This window comes from Terrapene carolina, unplaced genomic scaffold (genome assembly GCF_002925995.2).
Source record: "Terrapene carolina triunguis isolate 2854851 unplaced genomic scaffold, T_m_triunguis-2.0 Scaffold789, whole genome shotgun sequence".
Lineage (NCBI taxonomy): Eukaryota > Metazoa > Chordata > Testudines > Emydidae > Terrapene > Terrapene triunguis.
In genome coordinates this window covers 4,753,767-4,770,423 of record NW_020665140.1, presented here as the reverse complement: position 1 = coordinate 4,770,423, position 16,657 = coordinate 4,753,767, and the positions used below count along the sequence as shown (strand labels likewise).

Below are 16,657 nucleotides of genomic sequence, written 5' to 3'. Positions count from 1 at the left end.
GCCCCAAGCATGTGCTTGGTTGCCTGGTGCCTGGAGCCGGCCCTGTTCCCTACCCTCCTCCCATTCAAAAAGGTCTTCATCTTTCCTTAAACTTGACAACCTTAAACTTAAGGTGGAAGCTAAGCCTAGAAAACTTCAAAAATTACTAGAAACAGCCCATACATTCTTAACTACAGCAATCCCTCCTATACCCATTATGCTATTTTAATGTGTGGAACATTCTAGTTTCAACTTTTGTAAGAAGACTCTAAAGGCAGGAGCTGAAACATAGTCTGATTAAGGAATGGGTTGAATTTGTGCAAAGACTTAAAATACCTTTCTGCTAAAGAACAGCGTGTAGTAAATAAGGAATTATCGGTTGAATTTTATCTTGCATTTATGCAGTATGTTGTAGGAGAATGTGGTGCAACCATGGAAAACATATTTAGTATGATGGTAACTAAATGTCATCCTAACTTTGAAATGCCAGCACCCCCTCCCCCCATAAGGCAAGCACCCAATTCCCACCACAAGGCAACGCCACAAAGCTTTCCCCTTCAACAACCACTTAGTGTCTAGAGAGATAACAAATATAAATAAGATTGATAATATTGCATGTCTACTCCTTCTTGCATGACTCAAACCCTTTCTTACACGTGCACGGTGCACTTGTGTGTTGGTGGGCAGACAACTGCGGTATTTTCAACAGTTTTGATCTCTTATCACTTAAACTGCGGAAGCAGGAACACTGCAGCATTTTTAGCTGGACACTGAAACTTTTCACATTAGATATCCTGGTGTATTGTGATCATTCAAATCTTTAGACCCATGTACAAAAAAAAAAAAAATCCCAGCAGATTAAATTATTTTTCTGACAAATCCATTTAAAAAAACAAAACGGCCAGGCTGGTCAAATACCAGCCAGGTGGTAACCCTAATTTCCACTGAGTTTTTCTTACATTAAGGAATAGTTTTGTTCTTTGTGCTTGGTAGTTGGAGATACAGATGTCAACATGCTTTCTTTCACTGGGATCTGATTAGGGAATACAAGGGAGTCTTGAGAATGGATTCTCTGCATCTAAAGAGGTTTAAATGACCTGTCAGAAGTGGTTCCATATTGAAATTGTAAAAGCCCTTTTGAGAGCTGATGAAGTAGTGAGATAATTGCAGTCACAACATTTAAGAAGTGTAAAATGGCTTGTTAAAGCCTCAGTGAAATACATCACAATCCAAGGAAATGAAATCTTTTCTGAGAGCTGTTGAGATAAAAACATAACCTCAAATCAAAACCTCTTTCTAGTGTTATAATCTAGCAATATTGCTCTTGATATCTACAGAGGAACGGAAAAACAAAGAACAGCCAGACAATGTAAGGAACAATGTTACTAATGCAGTTTCTGTGTCCAGCTAAAAATGCTGCAGTATTCCTACTTCCACAGTTTAAGTAATAAGAGATCAAAACTGTTGAAAATACCGCAGTTGTCTGCCCACCAACACACAAGTTGAATGTGTTGTGATTTTAAATTAAGACTTAAAAATGAGATTTATATCTGGATAGAACTGGTGAGCTGCTACCCCCACCCCACAAGGGATATAGAAGACAAAATACATCCAGCCCAAAATCTTAGCCTTAGGTATGTATGCAATGCTGTGCATTAAGAACAGTGGGGTGTGGGCTTTTTTGGTGGTATATCTTGGTAAGTTAGCAAATGCATGAATTAAAGAAAATGAAATATACGAGAACAGACAGTGTGAATTGATTTTTGTTCTAAATATAATATGATGCCCTTTCAAAGAATGCTGTCTGTTCTCCTTACAAAAGTTAAATGAAAGGCATTCCATAGACACTGAAAAGCTATTGGATGTTGTGATGAAGTGGGATTTTTTTATTTTTTTTAATCCTATGTATGTTCCAGTTTGCCCTGTGCTTTGCATGACTAAGCAGTAGGAGAAAACTAGACTTGAGCAGAAATTTAATCTTAAGAGCCATAGGTGTGTATGTTGCCTAGCTGACTGAATGGGCCATTAAAAAGGACTGGCCATGGCCAACCCATATTGCTGGAAAATCCAGAAGACAATGGAAAGTGCAGTCATCAGGACACTGACACCAAGCAATCAACGACCTGGGGAGGAGCGAAGGATTTCCCACCTCTCATCAGGGAGGCTAAGCAGAGAGCCCAGGTTGAGAACAAAGGACTAGGAAGTGTCCGACTCTGGAAGAAGCTTGAGCTCTCTCACATCATGGGAACTGACTAGGGTAGGGTTACCATATTTGGAGCCTCCTAAAGGAGGACACTCCACGGGGCCCCGGCCCCGCCCCCAGCCCCGCCCATGCCCCCACCCCAACTCCGCCCCCTCCCCCAAAGTCTCCACCCCCTCCCCTACTTCCCACGAACATTTGATTCGCAGGAAGCAGGTAAGCTGGGGGGCTGGGGGGAGGAAGCAGCCCCGGCCCCCGGCCCGGCGCACCCCCCGGCCGCCCAGCACCGCCGGCCCCCGGCGGTCCGGCACACCCCTGGCCGCCCAGCGCCGCTGGCGGCCCGGCCCCCCGGCTGCCCAGCACCAGCGGTGCTGGATTTTGCCAGACATGTCCGGCTTTTGGGGATTTCCCCCCGGACGGGGATTTGAGTCCCAAAAAGCCGGACATGTCCGGCAAAATCCGGACGTATGGTAACCCTAGACTAGGGCCTTCGCTACGCTTGCGAGTTACAGCGCAATAAAGCAGCCCCGGGTGCCCTAGCTCACTCCCTGTCCACACTGGCAAGGCACGTAGAGGGCTGTGACTCTGCGGCTACAGCACTGCTGGTACTCCACCTCGGTGAGTGGAATAACGTTTGCTGCACCCCCTGCTGGAGCGCCGCGGCGCCAGTGTGAACGAGGTGTTGCGTTACTGCGCTGTGATTAGCCTCTGGAAACGTCCCATAATCCCCTTACGTCAAGTGGCCACTCTTGTCATTGTTGTGAAATCTGCTGCAGGAATGCGGAAATGCCCTTTCAAAGCTCCGTTTCAGAGAAGCGGGCTGCTTATCAGCTCTGAGAAAAAGCAAACATTTACTGTTTGCTTTGAGTGAGTGAGAGAGAAGTGGGGGGAGGAGAGGCGGGTCTGAACTTACAAGACAGCATGCTGACACTCTCAGCACCCCAAAAACCCATACTCTCTCCCCCCCCATACACACAACACACTCTCTCTGTCACACTCCAGCTCCCCTCCCCCCCCCCATTTGAAAAGCACGTTGCAGTCACTTGCATGCTGGAATAGCTGCCCATAATGCACCACTGCAAGTGCTGCAAATGTGGCCACGCCAGTGTGCTTGAAGCTGTCAAACTCCTAGCGCTCTACATCTGCAAGTGTAGCCATGCCCTAAGGAAGCAAGTCAGAGGGGGAAACAGGGCCTGAAAATGGAGTTCACTTCAGCTTGGCTGTTGAATTGCTCTGGGTTGACGAGAATGGATGATGCTTTAACCTTTTATGTCTCTATGCTAACCTAAGAACTTTGAATGCTATGTTCCAGTTGACTAATAAACTCTACTGTTCTAAAAAGGCTGCCTGAGTGTTGCTGCAAGTGTACTGGGTGACGTGCATTAGTTCCTGAAGAGTGTACAAGTTTCTTCCAGGAGTGTCTCTCTCAGTTGGACTTGCTGAACAGAGCTAATGGTGTGAAGTAGGAGTGCTTGAAACACCAGAGGTTCAGTATTAGGAGGCAGTAAGGCTGCGTGGCCTACCCTGACGGAACAGAGACCTGTGGAGGGTCTGGCATGTCGAAGGGGTCTCCAAGAGACTTTTCTAAAGCTGGAGGCACAACACCAAGCCTGTGGATCCATGACAGGTAGTCATACATTTTTTCTCAAAGCATCAGTGAAATTCTTTAAGCCTGGTATTTCTTCCTTAATGTTGTTAGACTAGAAACTGATCAGCTTCCTAGATCAAGCCCTAGTATCCTGTCTCCAACAGTGGCCAGCAACAGATGCTTCAAAGGCAGATGCATTTAAAGAACAATGTGTCCTTAGGAAAAGTTTCTTCCTAATGCCAGCAAGTTAGGTATTGCCTTATACCCAGAGGAATAAGAGTTTACATCCTTTGTGTATTTTTATTATATCTAATATCATTGTGTGGATATATTTATTATTCATATAAATGTGTAATCCTTTTTGGATCCAGCAGAGGTCTTGTATTATGACCATGATCTCCACAGCTTGTTAAAGCTGTCTGTGCCGGGGTGACTTTCATCAGTTTAAAATCTGTCTTTCAGTTCCATTGCCTGATTACCCCCCCCCCCCCCCGCTTGTCCTGAGGACTTTATATGAAGCGGCAGGACATTGAATGGGTGCTCATGCAAGATTTGGAGATCTGAAAGCTGCTTGTTGGCAGATACAGTGCTGCTCTTTGAGTATGTGTAGACACTCTCTGTGTCAATGAGAGGCAATTCTTGTAGCATGGGGCATCAATGAATATAGTTGCTTTCGATGTTTAATTGTATGTTGTCATGAGAAGGTGTTTGCTAATGCATGCTTTGGACAGCTAAGATGTCCCCTAAAACCAGAGTCCGAAAAACATAATTGAATCTTGCATGAAAACAGCACTCAAATTTGTAACCAAACAGAAAACAGAATCATTAGGGAGCGTATACCATCAAAGTCAGGGCAGGATATTCTGGTCCATGAAGGATCAAAGATTATCTTTAGCCATAAGATTATCTTGAGATAGAACACCACTTAGAGGAAACAGTGTGGCCTATTGGATTGAGTATTGGCCTGGGACTCAGGAGCTAAGGTTCTATTGGTGGCTCTGCCACTGACCTGCTGAATGACATTGGATAAGTCACATCGCCCCGTGCCTCAGTTTCCCTGCCGGTAAAATGGAGATAATGATACTGACCTTTTTTTAAAAGCACTTTAAGCTACTGATGATCAAAGGTGGATGGTATTACAATCATCATTATTTTATTAAGCATGAGAAAATTAAGTCACTTGGACAACAAAATTTTTGCAGGCTTTGAAAATCATCAGATATTATTTAAATCAACTAGCTGACTGTCTATTTGCTTCTTGAAAGGAAGTTGAAATTTTCCCTTACAAATTAATGAATGCACAACTGGAGTCTTCAATTAGATTCCAGCTGCCATGAGAGATCTACACAGGCAAACTCTCAGCTTGCTTTTCAAGGTTTCCAGTATGTTTAAAACAAAAGAAAGATGAGAAATGAAAATCCAAGCCATGACAAAGTGTAACGAGTGAAGGAAATGCTGTTCATCCCCTTCCCTCCCCCCAGTGAAACTAAAATTCCAACCTGGCAAGGCAGTAAATGGTGTTTGTCCCTGTTGCTGAGCCCAAGGGCCAGGGAACTCTTCTTATCTACAAGATAATTAACAGAAATGCTAGGTAACTGAGAAGTGGTTATAATAATTTGTTTTAAATGAGCTGTTTTCTAGAACATGTGCACTGTTGAAGTTTCACAGCTCAGTATAGCTGTTAGTTACCACCAGAGCTTGGCCTGTGCCCCAAATGGGGAGGGATAGATTTGGGGCAATTGACTAGGAGTTCTCAGATAATTAAATCACTGGGAACTTCCCTGACTGACACCTGTGTGGCAAAACAAACAAACCCCCTCTTTTCTACAAATGCCTCTATGGCAGGGCCTCCTCTGTCTTCCTGGACTCTCTGTGGCTCTTCTGTTATATACCATTAGTGTACTATTGTATTTCTTTCCGCACAAAATAGGCTCTCCCCCCCACTTCATGGAAGGCCTAATCCAAAGCAATTAAAGTCTCTGTTGACTTCAATGGGTCTTTGGACCATTTCCCTAATAGACACTGCTATGACGATAGGTGGGCAAAAAAATTACTGACAGCAGTAGGTTTGCTTGACCCTTTCTTTTATCTTACATTTTGGTGGTTTGGCTCCCCAAATAATGTTAAAAACAATCAATGGAAATGCTAAGTATTGTGGATAGGATTTTCAGAGGCGCCTAGGCCTTGAATTTCGGTGGGATTCAGCCACCTACTCCTTCAAGTTCTGAGCCTCTGTCCTCTTTTTTGTTTCAGAGTAGCAGCCGTGTTAGTCTGTATCCGCAAAAGGAACAGGAGTACTTGTGGCACCTTAGAGACTAACAAATTTATTAGACCATAAGCTTTCGTGAAGTGGGCTGTAGCCCACGAAAGCTTATCCTCTTTTTTGTATTATCTAAATTATTGTAAAGTGGGATTACTCGAGTGTTCCCAGGATCAGGTTCTAATAGTATATGACTGACCAATTGTTTAAAATATACTTAATAATTAGAAACAAATGAAATAGATGGGATTATAAAATGAATGAGCCCTTTTGGGTTAAACTCGGATGTGGTCACGACACATGGCAGTTTCCTGCATATCCTTGGCAAACTTTTCATATTAAGTTGAAGTACCTTTAGGGTCCATTGTTTTAAACAAATGGTTTATGCATGACCATGTTCTGCTGCATAGAGGAGAGTTACCACATCTCTTCCAGGAACTAGAAGCAGTGGGTGTTGATCAAGGGAAATCAGCCAGGTGATAACCACCACAGAAAGGTACCATCTCCTGTACAGGCTGACGCATACTAGTGCAGTCTGGATTCTTCAAATACCAACAGACAAAGAGGCTTTTTGGATAAATAGCCTCAGGACATTCTTTCTGATCCAGCAAACTTACAGGACCCCTTGTCCGTGGCAGGGGTGGGGAGCAATCCTTCATGGGAAAGGATTGGAAGGACTTGTCCTATTAAGGCTCCATAAGACTGATAGATGACCTCTATAGTATGCCACGTAAGGTTTGTTTGTTTGGTTTTGGTTTTTGTTTTCTCTGTAATGCTTTCATCTTAAGAATACATGTGCTTGCTTATAAAGAGCTGTGTGGTAACTTATAACTGTGGGCCATTATGCTATTTATAGTCTTTGAAGCGAAAGCAAAGCGCAGATACTGGCCCGTTGAGGCAGTTTGGTTTACTAGAAATATCACAATGTAGGCAGGGAACTGTGCAGCCAGGAAAAACCCTGGTCAGGAGGGAGAGAGCTGTGGGTCTCCACCCAAGAGTGGCAGATGGGTCAGCAGCCTGACTGGATGCCCTCGAGGGACTGTGGAGAGGGAATACAGATGTAGTTTCCCAGGAACTGTGACAGTGGTAATAAACAAACATGTACACATTTAAAGGAGACACTAAATTCTTTGTCTTTGCCTAGTAAAGGAGGTTTTGGGGAGAATTAATCAGACAGATGGTGGTGAGGGAGAATGAAGTGATGTTTTTATTCTTCATTCAAACTTATCTGACATTGCCTGTGAGGATTTATTCCCTTTATGCAACACTCATTCTAAGTTTATCTGAGAATAAGAGAATTAAAATGTTATTCAACCTTCAAGAAGAATTTGAAGTTGACACTATAAAGATAACACTGGCATTCCAGAAATTTTATGTGGTGTTAGAGTACATGCTGACCATAGCAACTTTTTTTTTTAAAATATAGGCAATTCGGGATATGACCATGCTCAAATGAGAAAAAGTGGAATTGTTGTTGTGCTCCCAATCCTCAAATAGCAGAGCCCTGGTTCACTTCTTACAACCTCCTGATCTCTGTGGAATTTCCTACCGTCCGTCCAATGCTTCCCTCTTTCACCTGATAAGTTCTGTTTCCTTCTCCATATCTCTGCACTCCTGATGCCCACTTAAAATTCCACTCCCCCTTCCTGAGTATCCAACAGAGCCCCAACAACCATCTGCCTTCTCTGCCCTTTAGACCACCACAAATAGTCTGGATGCGTTTCAGGTTTATAAGCATCAGTGTGTTGTTCATTAGGTCCCCTCTACCGATTCATCAGTACAGCTTTGTGCAGCTATATACAAGTGGACATAAACTTCCCCCTGAGCCCCTTCTCTGGAGAGGGAAAGAAACCCCGGGGCTCTGCCAGCCTCTCCCTTGCACTTCCTTCCTCTCCTTGAACTGTGTTATCAGCTGATGGGTAGATTGCTCTTATCAACCCCTGCCTAATTAAGCCATTGAGCACCAATCTCTAAATTTAAGTCCACTCCAAGTGTGTAATAGCTAGTACTTTAGTGACCAGGGTGCTGGGTCAGTTCTGGCTCCTACCACTTGGTCACATCCCCCAAGACACTTCCCTGTTACAGCGGACTTTGTGAGTTCTGTGGAGACTCAGAGCCACTCCTTCCTCAAGTAGGGACTGACTTGGGGTAGGAGGTTTTCAGTAACTGACCTGGTGAAAGGCTGGAAGAACAGCTAACCTCTCTGGCTTCTTCAAAGTGACACACAGGAGCAGCCATGGGATCTCCTCTCACTCCAGAACAGAGTTTCAGAGGAACAGGCTGGGGTCAGTTCTCTTCCCCATTCCAATCAGGAGGAACCTGGGGAAAAGGCTAGACAATCTTGTTTGCTGGAGGAACTGAGGTGGTGGGTCGGGTGGACCTGTTGGCTATTGATGAGTGGGTGGAGAGACCTGTGAAAGCATCAGGGAGATCAATTCCTGATCAGCACAATAGAGCAGGGATCAGCCTGGGAAAAGGTAACATGTGGACTAGTACCCTGCTAGAAATGCTAGTATGATACATAGGCTACATGACAAACCGTGAGTTGTGATTAAAAATATCTATCTTAAAGAGCAATCATAAGGCTGGGTTAGTGCTAGAAAGATTCTGAACAGCTTGTTCATGTGTTTATTACAACCATACTGAAATTATGCCATCTTCTCTTTTGAAATTTTTATATTGGCCACAGTTGATTTGAAATACTTCTGTCCGAAGTTAACCCTCAGATTTTCAAAAGGCTTTTTTGTTGTTCTGCAACTTTTTCCTATCAGATGCTGATTAGATTCAACATCTAGACTATAAAATGGTTTTGAACAGTATAACCTATATTATAATACAACTAAAACTATCGTTCTGAAAATAAGTTCAACACTCCTCCACTCCCCCTTTGTAAAAACTATAAAGTACACAGACTGTCTTCTCCTTTCTTCGGTTATTATCAAGATTTATTTGTTCTCTGGCTCTAATATCAACTGAAGATTTTCTCTGTCAGTATTAACTTCTTGGATCAATAAATTTTGATACTGATCTCAAGAGAAGTCAGTGTCTGCCCACTATCATAGCACTTTTTACTCTTCTGGAGAAGCAGTTGTAACAAAATAAATTGCCTTCTTTTGGTGGATGATCCAGGAGACATTGCATGTATTTTATGGTACAATTAACCAAGTCTGGTACATTACTCTCTTCTTACAGAAGATCAGATTAAAGGCAGGATTCTGTATCTATAGCAATCCCAGTTTATGAAGTCAGGTAAATCTGTTTTCATTTATAGAACAGGTGTTGACACATTTTCCAACCTTGGTTAGACTGACTAATGTTTTAAAGAAATGCAGCCTTTACAGTATGCCCCTATATATTGCTGGTCTGGTAAATTACTTTTAAACCATTGAACATATATTATCAGAATTGAATGTGCCTTTTCAAGACTTTTTTTCCCTCTCTGATTTATTTTGCCACATACCAAGGCTCTGCATTACTCCAAGCTGAAATATTTTGACTGTCAGAATGTTGGAGGAAATAGTTTAAACTATTGTAAATAGCAGAATTATGTAGGAAAAACATGGAGGACTGGGAGGATGACAACAAACCTAATAGGGATATCACTTTGATCTGATTAGAGAGTAGTTTGAGGCAACATATACTTTTGAATTTCAACGCTACATGACACATACAATCAAAAGAGACCTTACTGGAGTTCATACAGGCTTTGGAAACTGCTGCATACTTATGCAGTAAATGCAATGTGCTGCCAGGAGTTGTGTATCTTAAGATACATGACAACACGTACAAAAGCAATATATGGCAGGTATCCTTTGTTAAGAGCTCTTGACAAAGTATTTTGGTAGAATTTTTATTTGTATATAGACCAAAAAAACAACACTCTGTTATAAGCAACGTCAAACACAACAATTAGGAAATGCCAAAATTAAGGTTGCCTGTGAACATTAATTTGACTTTCCTGTTCATATGCATTATGAAACCATTTTTAATTATGTGATCATGTCCTGTCTTTTTCCTCTGCCTTCAAATCAGGCAGCTTCCTCTATCCACAATGTGTGGGTGTGGGCAGGAGGATCATGGAGAGATGGGCTCCCTGTTCTATGGTCTGGGGCCCAGGCTCATGTCAGCACTGAGCACCTGGAAGTAGCCATTAGAGGGAAAGTTTGGCTTCACCTCGTTAGCCCTGTGCTGGAGTGAGAGTGCTCATTTATACTGTGGGATTGTCCGTATCCAGTCTGTTCAACGCTAGGATATGTGAAGGGCTTGAATATGCTAAGTGAAAATGGAATCTTAGGAGACTTTAGCTGCTACATTCTAAGAAGTCTATACCGAGCATATGCAAATGTGACTTTTCAAAGACTTATAACTTGGTTAAATTTGGGTGGATTTCCATGGGGATGGCAAAGGCTACATCTCTGAGACATAGGTCAAATTTCAAGTCTTTTTTTTAAAACTAACTTTTACAAAACACTCAAATCACAGTAACCCGTACTGTGTCATCACTTATCAACAAGCATTCCTAACAATCTTAGTTGCAATGCACTTCTGTATCAAAGGTACCCAAATTCAAGGTTTTCATCCACTTACTTCCTTCAGTCTTGATGTGTTGACTCTTTCCTTCCCTCCCATTCTGATGAGCAAAAACTGAAAGCCTGCTGCTAACATAGGACCCTGTCTCCAGAAGCCCAGCTTATTCAAATTAACCCTTAATTATTTGGTGTTCTATTTTATGAATTCAGGGTGGCATGTGAGGTCTCTACCAGGAGCCAATAGCCCACTGGTCCACCAGTCATTGCAAAATGTATGTACGGCTAATGTTTAAAGAATTATGTATCTGCACTGAAAACTATTTCTCTAAGGTGTGTGAGTTTAAAGCAGATCACCAGAAGGTAATAAACATGCTCCTGTCAGGTACAAAGGGAGAGATACTTATCTTTCTCTGTGTAGTCATGTGTATATTGTGTATTGTACACTTCACAATGGAGATCTATTTGCGTTACTGAGCCTGGTGCTAATGAAAAGATTGCAGAATCACATGAAAGAGAGAGGAAAAACTGCAGGAACAAAACCAAAATACCAGGGATGGGGGTGTCTACTTGAGTAAAGACAATGGGGGGGTATATCTGGGGTTACTGAGGTAGATCCTGAATCTTTCACCGAGGAGACAAACTGCTAGCGTGTTTTGTTTTTTGAAAGCAGGGTCACAGCAAGCCAGATTGGAAAACACTACAAATACTTTGGTGATCTAAACTTAATTAGGTAGGATAGTATCTTGTTAATTGAGTCTAAGCTCTAGAATGTGTGTTAGGATTTGGTTTTACATGTCATCATTTATTTTCCATAATTGAACTTGCTACTTTTCAAATCTCTATAGTTGGTTAAATAAACTTTAACTTGCTTTCACTATAAACATATGCAAGTGCTGTGGGTTAAACAGAGAGATCATCTAAGATGGAACTAGTAAGCGGGGGATACTGTTTCTTAGGGGGAAATGGATATATGAATTCTCTGTGTCCAGCGTACCAGGGACTGAACACTCCATGGGGATATTCAAAAGGGCTTTGGGGGTTGGAGTGTGCCTCTAGTATCCTGCAGATGGATAACAGAGCCTGCATATGCTAAGAAGCTTGTGTTGCCTGAAGCTGGTGAAGTCAGGGAGGTCACACCTAGCGGACACAGACAAGACTTACTTATACTTAAGGCGGGTGGTGGTCAGGTGCCTCACAACCCTGGGTACCCCCAAGAAGTGACACAATGAGTCCCTACTCAGTTTTCTTTTACTGTACTAGTAGTAATAATATTAATAACTTAGGAGATGTAGTAAAACTGAAGTTGCATTTAAAGCTTTGTGTGAGTTTAATTACTTGCAATATATTGGTCAACATGACACTGCGATGAAATCCCGAGATCACGATAATCCAAAATACATTGAAGACGAACAAATGTGTAAGTGCTTTATTATTAAAATAGCACACACACAAACAATTTTCTTTGTATTAAAATTAAGAAATTCACAAACAAAACTTTATTAAACATTAGTAGAGGTTGCTCTCATCAATCAGTTAAAACATTAACAAAAATAGACACATGAAGATGACTCAAAGGTTGCAATGTCAAATGCTCTGAAGTTAGGAAATGGCAGAATGAATGTTGCTCATACAACCTAAACTCAGCTGCTTTACTTGTATACATTATGATACAGACTTCAGTTATGTGTAGAAGAGACTATCTGTGAAATGTTTGGTGTAAGTGACTTGCTCAGCATCATGTGAGAAATTGGTGTTAACTCTTCCTGCAATTCACTCCTTCGTTCACTGCACACCTTCCAACTTCTTCAACAGATAAGTCAGGAGTCCTACAGACAGACTCCTTTGGTACTCAACTCCAATTCATCACCAGAGCACATCTGTCCCATGCACTGAATGAATGGGGGTTCCTGTTGGGGGAGGGAGGGGAAAGAGAGGGGAAATGATGTCATGTAACTAATGGCATACACATAAGCAGGCCAAATTAAGTTGCATAGGCACCTTCATTTAGGCATTTTCTACATTGAGAGCTGAACTTCACAATCTTTTTAATCCTTAACTGTGTTTCCTAATTCTTCCTTGGTGAAAGCAACCTTGACTAACAGTAAACAATGCTTATCATAATTCACAAACAAAACAGTCTTGCTCAAATAACGTCAGAAGTTTGTGATAAGAGCTAGAAAGGGAACCCAATTGTGTAATGTTGTCTAGGTAATTCACAGATAAATTGATTTAGTTTCAGGCCAGTTGGCTGTTTCTGTGAAAACAGAAGTGGGTCAGGAGATGTCAAATATGAAGTCCTCTCCGGTATAATTTCTCACAGAAGTTCTTTATATGCACTGAGAGCTTCAAGCTGCAATAAGTGATTCTGACAAATATACATTTATCAGCCACAAAGGAAGAAAGGGGTGTTTGGGCATTTTAGGTTGTATATGCTTCCCTTCAGGAAGGCAAGTTGATGGTCTCATTCAAAGCAATGTCCCCCCCCCCAACCCCGTAATTGCTCAAGAAACTGCCATTTGTTACTTACTATCTTACTTGATTCTCTGTTGCTGTGAACTGCCGTATCACCATTAAACTTAATTTACATTAGTAGAGATACTGGCCAAAGTTCCTAACTGTGTAAAATTATTGAGATGATTGGAAAAGTTCATGACAAGGCAGCTCCGGCATTCGGATATATTTATTTTTGACCCTACATTAGACTATACTCAAAGACTACCCAGAAACTGCAGCTCATGCAGAATGCAGCTATCAGTCTGCTTTTTCAAGTTTCTCCTGCAGACCACATGCCTGCTCTATAAAGGCTCCACTGGCTTTCAGTTCATTTCCAGCTGCAAATTAGAATGGTGGGTTGAGTTGTAAAGTTCTTTATGGTTTGGGCTTTATTTATATTGAAGACATAGTGCCTTCAGCAGTTAAGATAATTTTGGAGCGCACAGGTTGGCAGTCCTCATATTCGTATGTTTTGGGCCAGGAGAAACTTATTAGAAGGCGCTCAATTTGAATTTGCCTGGTCTGAAAGAGCTAGTTTCTGGTGACTTTCAGGGTATCTTGCAAAGTCGATTGTATTTATTTACTTAAGCTTCTAGAGGGGGAGTGAGCAGAAAGTCTTTTGGTTTTGCTCAAGGAGTTTTTATTGCTATTAGTGACATTGTGTCAGTTTAGATTGATTATGGTATATGTCTGTATAGTATTGTTCACCTAGAAAGTATAAGCTAGATCAATGGAGCTACAGAGATTCATACCAACTACAGAATTGGCCCTATGGTGGGCATATTGCATAAGTAAAATAAATAAATACAAATCGTTCTGCAATGCAGTAGAATTGCACAGAAAGCAAATGCCACTTTGGCTACACACGCAAATGTGTCTACTCTGCTGTCCATTACTTTTTAAAGGTGTTTTTTTTTTAATATTTCCTTCTCTTTGAATGCCTGTGTGTTCTGTTTTGTTGTTTTTGTTGTTTTTTTTCTCCAGGCATACTTTATATTGCTTGTATTTTTTTGTCCAGGTTAGTTTCCTGTGAGTGTTTGTTCAACCCTTTCCTTGTAGCAGCATGCCTCAAGTTAGCGTCACCTCTAAACTTAATTAATATATTAACAGCTAGTCAATATTTCATTATTATTAGTTACTCCTGTGCTTTATACCAACCTTCTTGACATTCTTAATATACTTTTTCTTTAATTTTGATGACTTGGCAATTAAGAAAAAAATAATTCAATCCAGATTATCCACCTTGGTTTGTTCTGTATGCAGCCAGGGCATTTGTTCCAAATAGTTCCCTGATATTCTTCTCTAAATGCACATATATCTGTGTGCATATCTTAATAGCTTATTCATTTTATTGGGCATTAAGTCAAAATGTGTGCATGGGGGCTTAATTTATCCATAAGTGAAGTATTTAAATTCTTATCCCATTTTAGAGAATATAGTATAGCTTGCTAGTAATGGTTAGATTTAACATATGAGGTGTTTCTTCTTTTACTTCTCTAGATGAAAAATTGAAGCAGCATCAAGTAGCTAAACTGCAAAACACAATATGTTCATGTCCCAAACTTAAAAGTGTTAATACTGATGTGTTTTTTTTCTTACAGAGCGCAGATATGAGTCCTGCCAGTAGTACCACTTCACTTCCTGTTAGCCCACTTACTGAAGAGCCAGTGCCTTTCAAGGTAAAGTGAATTCATTGTAGAATAAATATTTTATGACTGTTGGCTTATTAGGTTGTGTTTTCTGCGAGGTGCCCTTAATAGCAATTCCCTTTTATTAAATTGGTACTAGCTGATATCTCAGCATTCTTCTGAGCAAGCCGGTAACATCATAGCATGCACTTGAGAAGACATTGTGAAAATAAAATGGTTTGATTGTAGGAGGATTATTTTTCTTCTGATGATCAAGGTTAGAGGTCTAAACGATCTTTGAAAAACAAACAAAATATTTTTTCAGTCTACTAAGGTTGTGATATGTTTGTGATATCTCTGATATTTTCCTTTTATTTCTGCTTAATTTGTGTTTCAATTTAATTTATGCTTTTGTACATCAATTTACTAATCCATCACCATTAAATCCTCTGGCCAGAAAACAGTTTTACAGTTGATCCATTGCAAAACACTTAAATCTGATCTCAGATCATACTAAATATGCTTAGGAACTTTAATTATGAAAGAAAGTAACTTTAAAATATTACTTCATAAATGTACTATTGGGCCAAAAGTAGTAAAGAAATAAAACAAATAACTCTGTAGAAATGAGACAGATGAAATGGGGCTAGCATGGGTCAACTGCTACAGTTCTGTAGCTAAATCCAGCTGATTATAGCTAAAGGTGCTTTGGAAAGCAGTACTTGAGTAGCCTTTATCATGTCACAGAGAGAGTGTTCCTTTCCATCATATAAGTGAGAATGGATAGGTGTTTTTGCTTAGTCAAACACATTGACTCCTTGATGCAATTGGTTTTGGGTTGCCCCCAGCCACGTGAAGAGAGTGGTGACTGAATGACAGCTTTAACACAAATGATCTTTACTGTGCTTGGGCATGAAACTAAAGAACGTATACTGAGGAGTTACTTGAACAGTGGCTTCAGGGCACCAGGAGAAGACGGAGCAAGAGAGAGTGCTGATGGTTGACTAAAATGGTGCAAACATAGTTGCTTTTGCTGGAGTTCTGAAAATGGAACTGCTTCGCCTATGGGTTCTAAGATTTGCTCTGCCTTCACAATCCAAATACTTGATAGTATAAATATTTTTGCAGAAAATGCACTAAAACACTGTATTCGGTGTTTGCATCCACTCTCTTTTTTCTTAGCAAAGGAGTAGGGATTTAATGGAAACTGGGACAGTAGCACACACCCCTGCAGATCCTAAGCTTGGTGCAGCTGATGGGTCAGTTTGCCATTTACCTTGTCTTGGTTTCTGAGACCCAAAACAGTCCCAAATTATTGCAGTTGAACAGCTTCTCTACTCTGCACCAGTGGGAGTGGCCTGCTGGCACTGTCCCTCCCCTCCCACTAACATCCTTCTAATCTGAGGGGAATCCACAGCTGCCTGTTGAAGGTGTTTTTAAGCGCCCTTTGTGCTGTTGGAGCTGAGGGCACAGCATCAGGACCAAGAATCGGACCCACATTGCAGAAACAAAATTCAGTGTATTAAATGTTAAACTCCTCATCAAGGGCCAGATTCTGTTATAGACCCACTGAATTTGTCAATCCATCCCAATAGTCTTGAAATCCAATGAGACTACTCGCAGAGCAAGGTACTACTCAGCATGAGTAAGGGTGAGAATCTAGCCCTAAACAGTTAATCTAGTCATTTAGGACTAGATCCTCAGTTGATATGAATCAGCTGAGCTCCACTGACTCCAAAAGATTTAGGCCAATTATAGTATAGTGCGTTAACTTTAAAAAGAAGATGGTGTTTGAATACCTAAGACTGGTGTGTAAAAGAGCCAAATAGTCAGTGTTGTTCTAATAACTAGACTTAAATGTTACTTCATTTTACGCTATATGCTGTGAAAATGGTACAAGATACTCACAATAAAATCAGCATATTTTGACTGCACCTATTTATCACTGGCACCTTCTTTCATTTCCATTCACTTTTGAAA

General features: G+C 41.1%; 1 protein-coding gene across 2 annotated transcripts in view; it reads left to right on the top strand.

The window, feature by feature from the left end:
• CCSER1 (coiled-coil serine rich protein 1) overlaps positions 1–16,657 on the top strand; it is a 1,059,536-nt gene that overhangs the window by 517,892 nt on the left and 524,987 nt on the right. For both annotated transcript variants that reach the window (XM_024216934.3, XM_024216935.3), the window contains exon 7: positions 14,651–14,728. In XM_024216934.3, the coding sequence (XP_024072702.2) occupies positions 14,651–14,728 (78 nt within the window). The remainder of the gene's footprint in view (positions 1–14,650; positions 14,729–16,657) is intronic.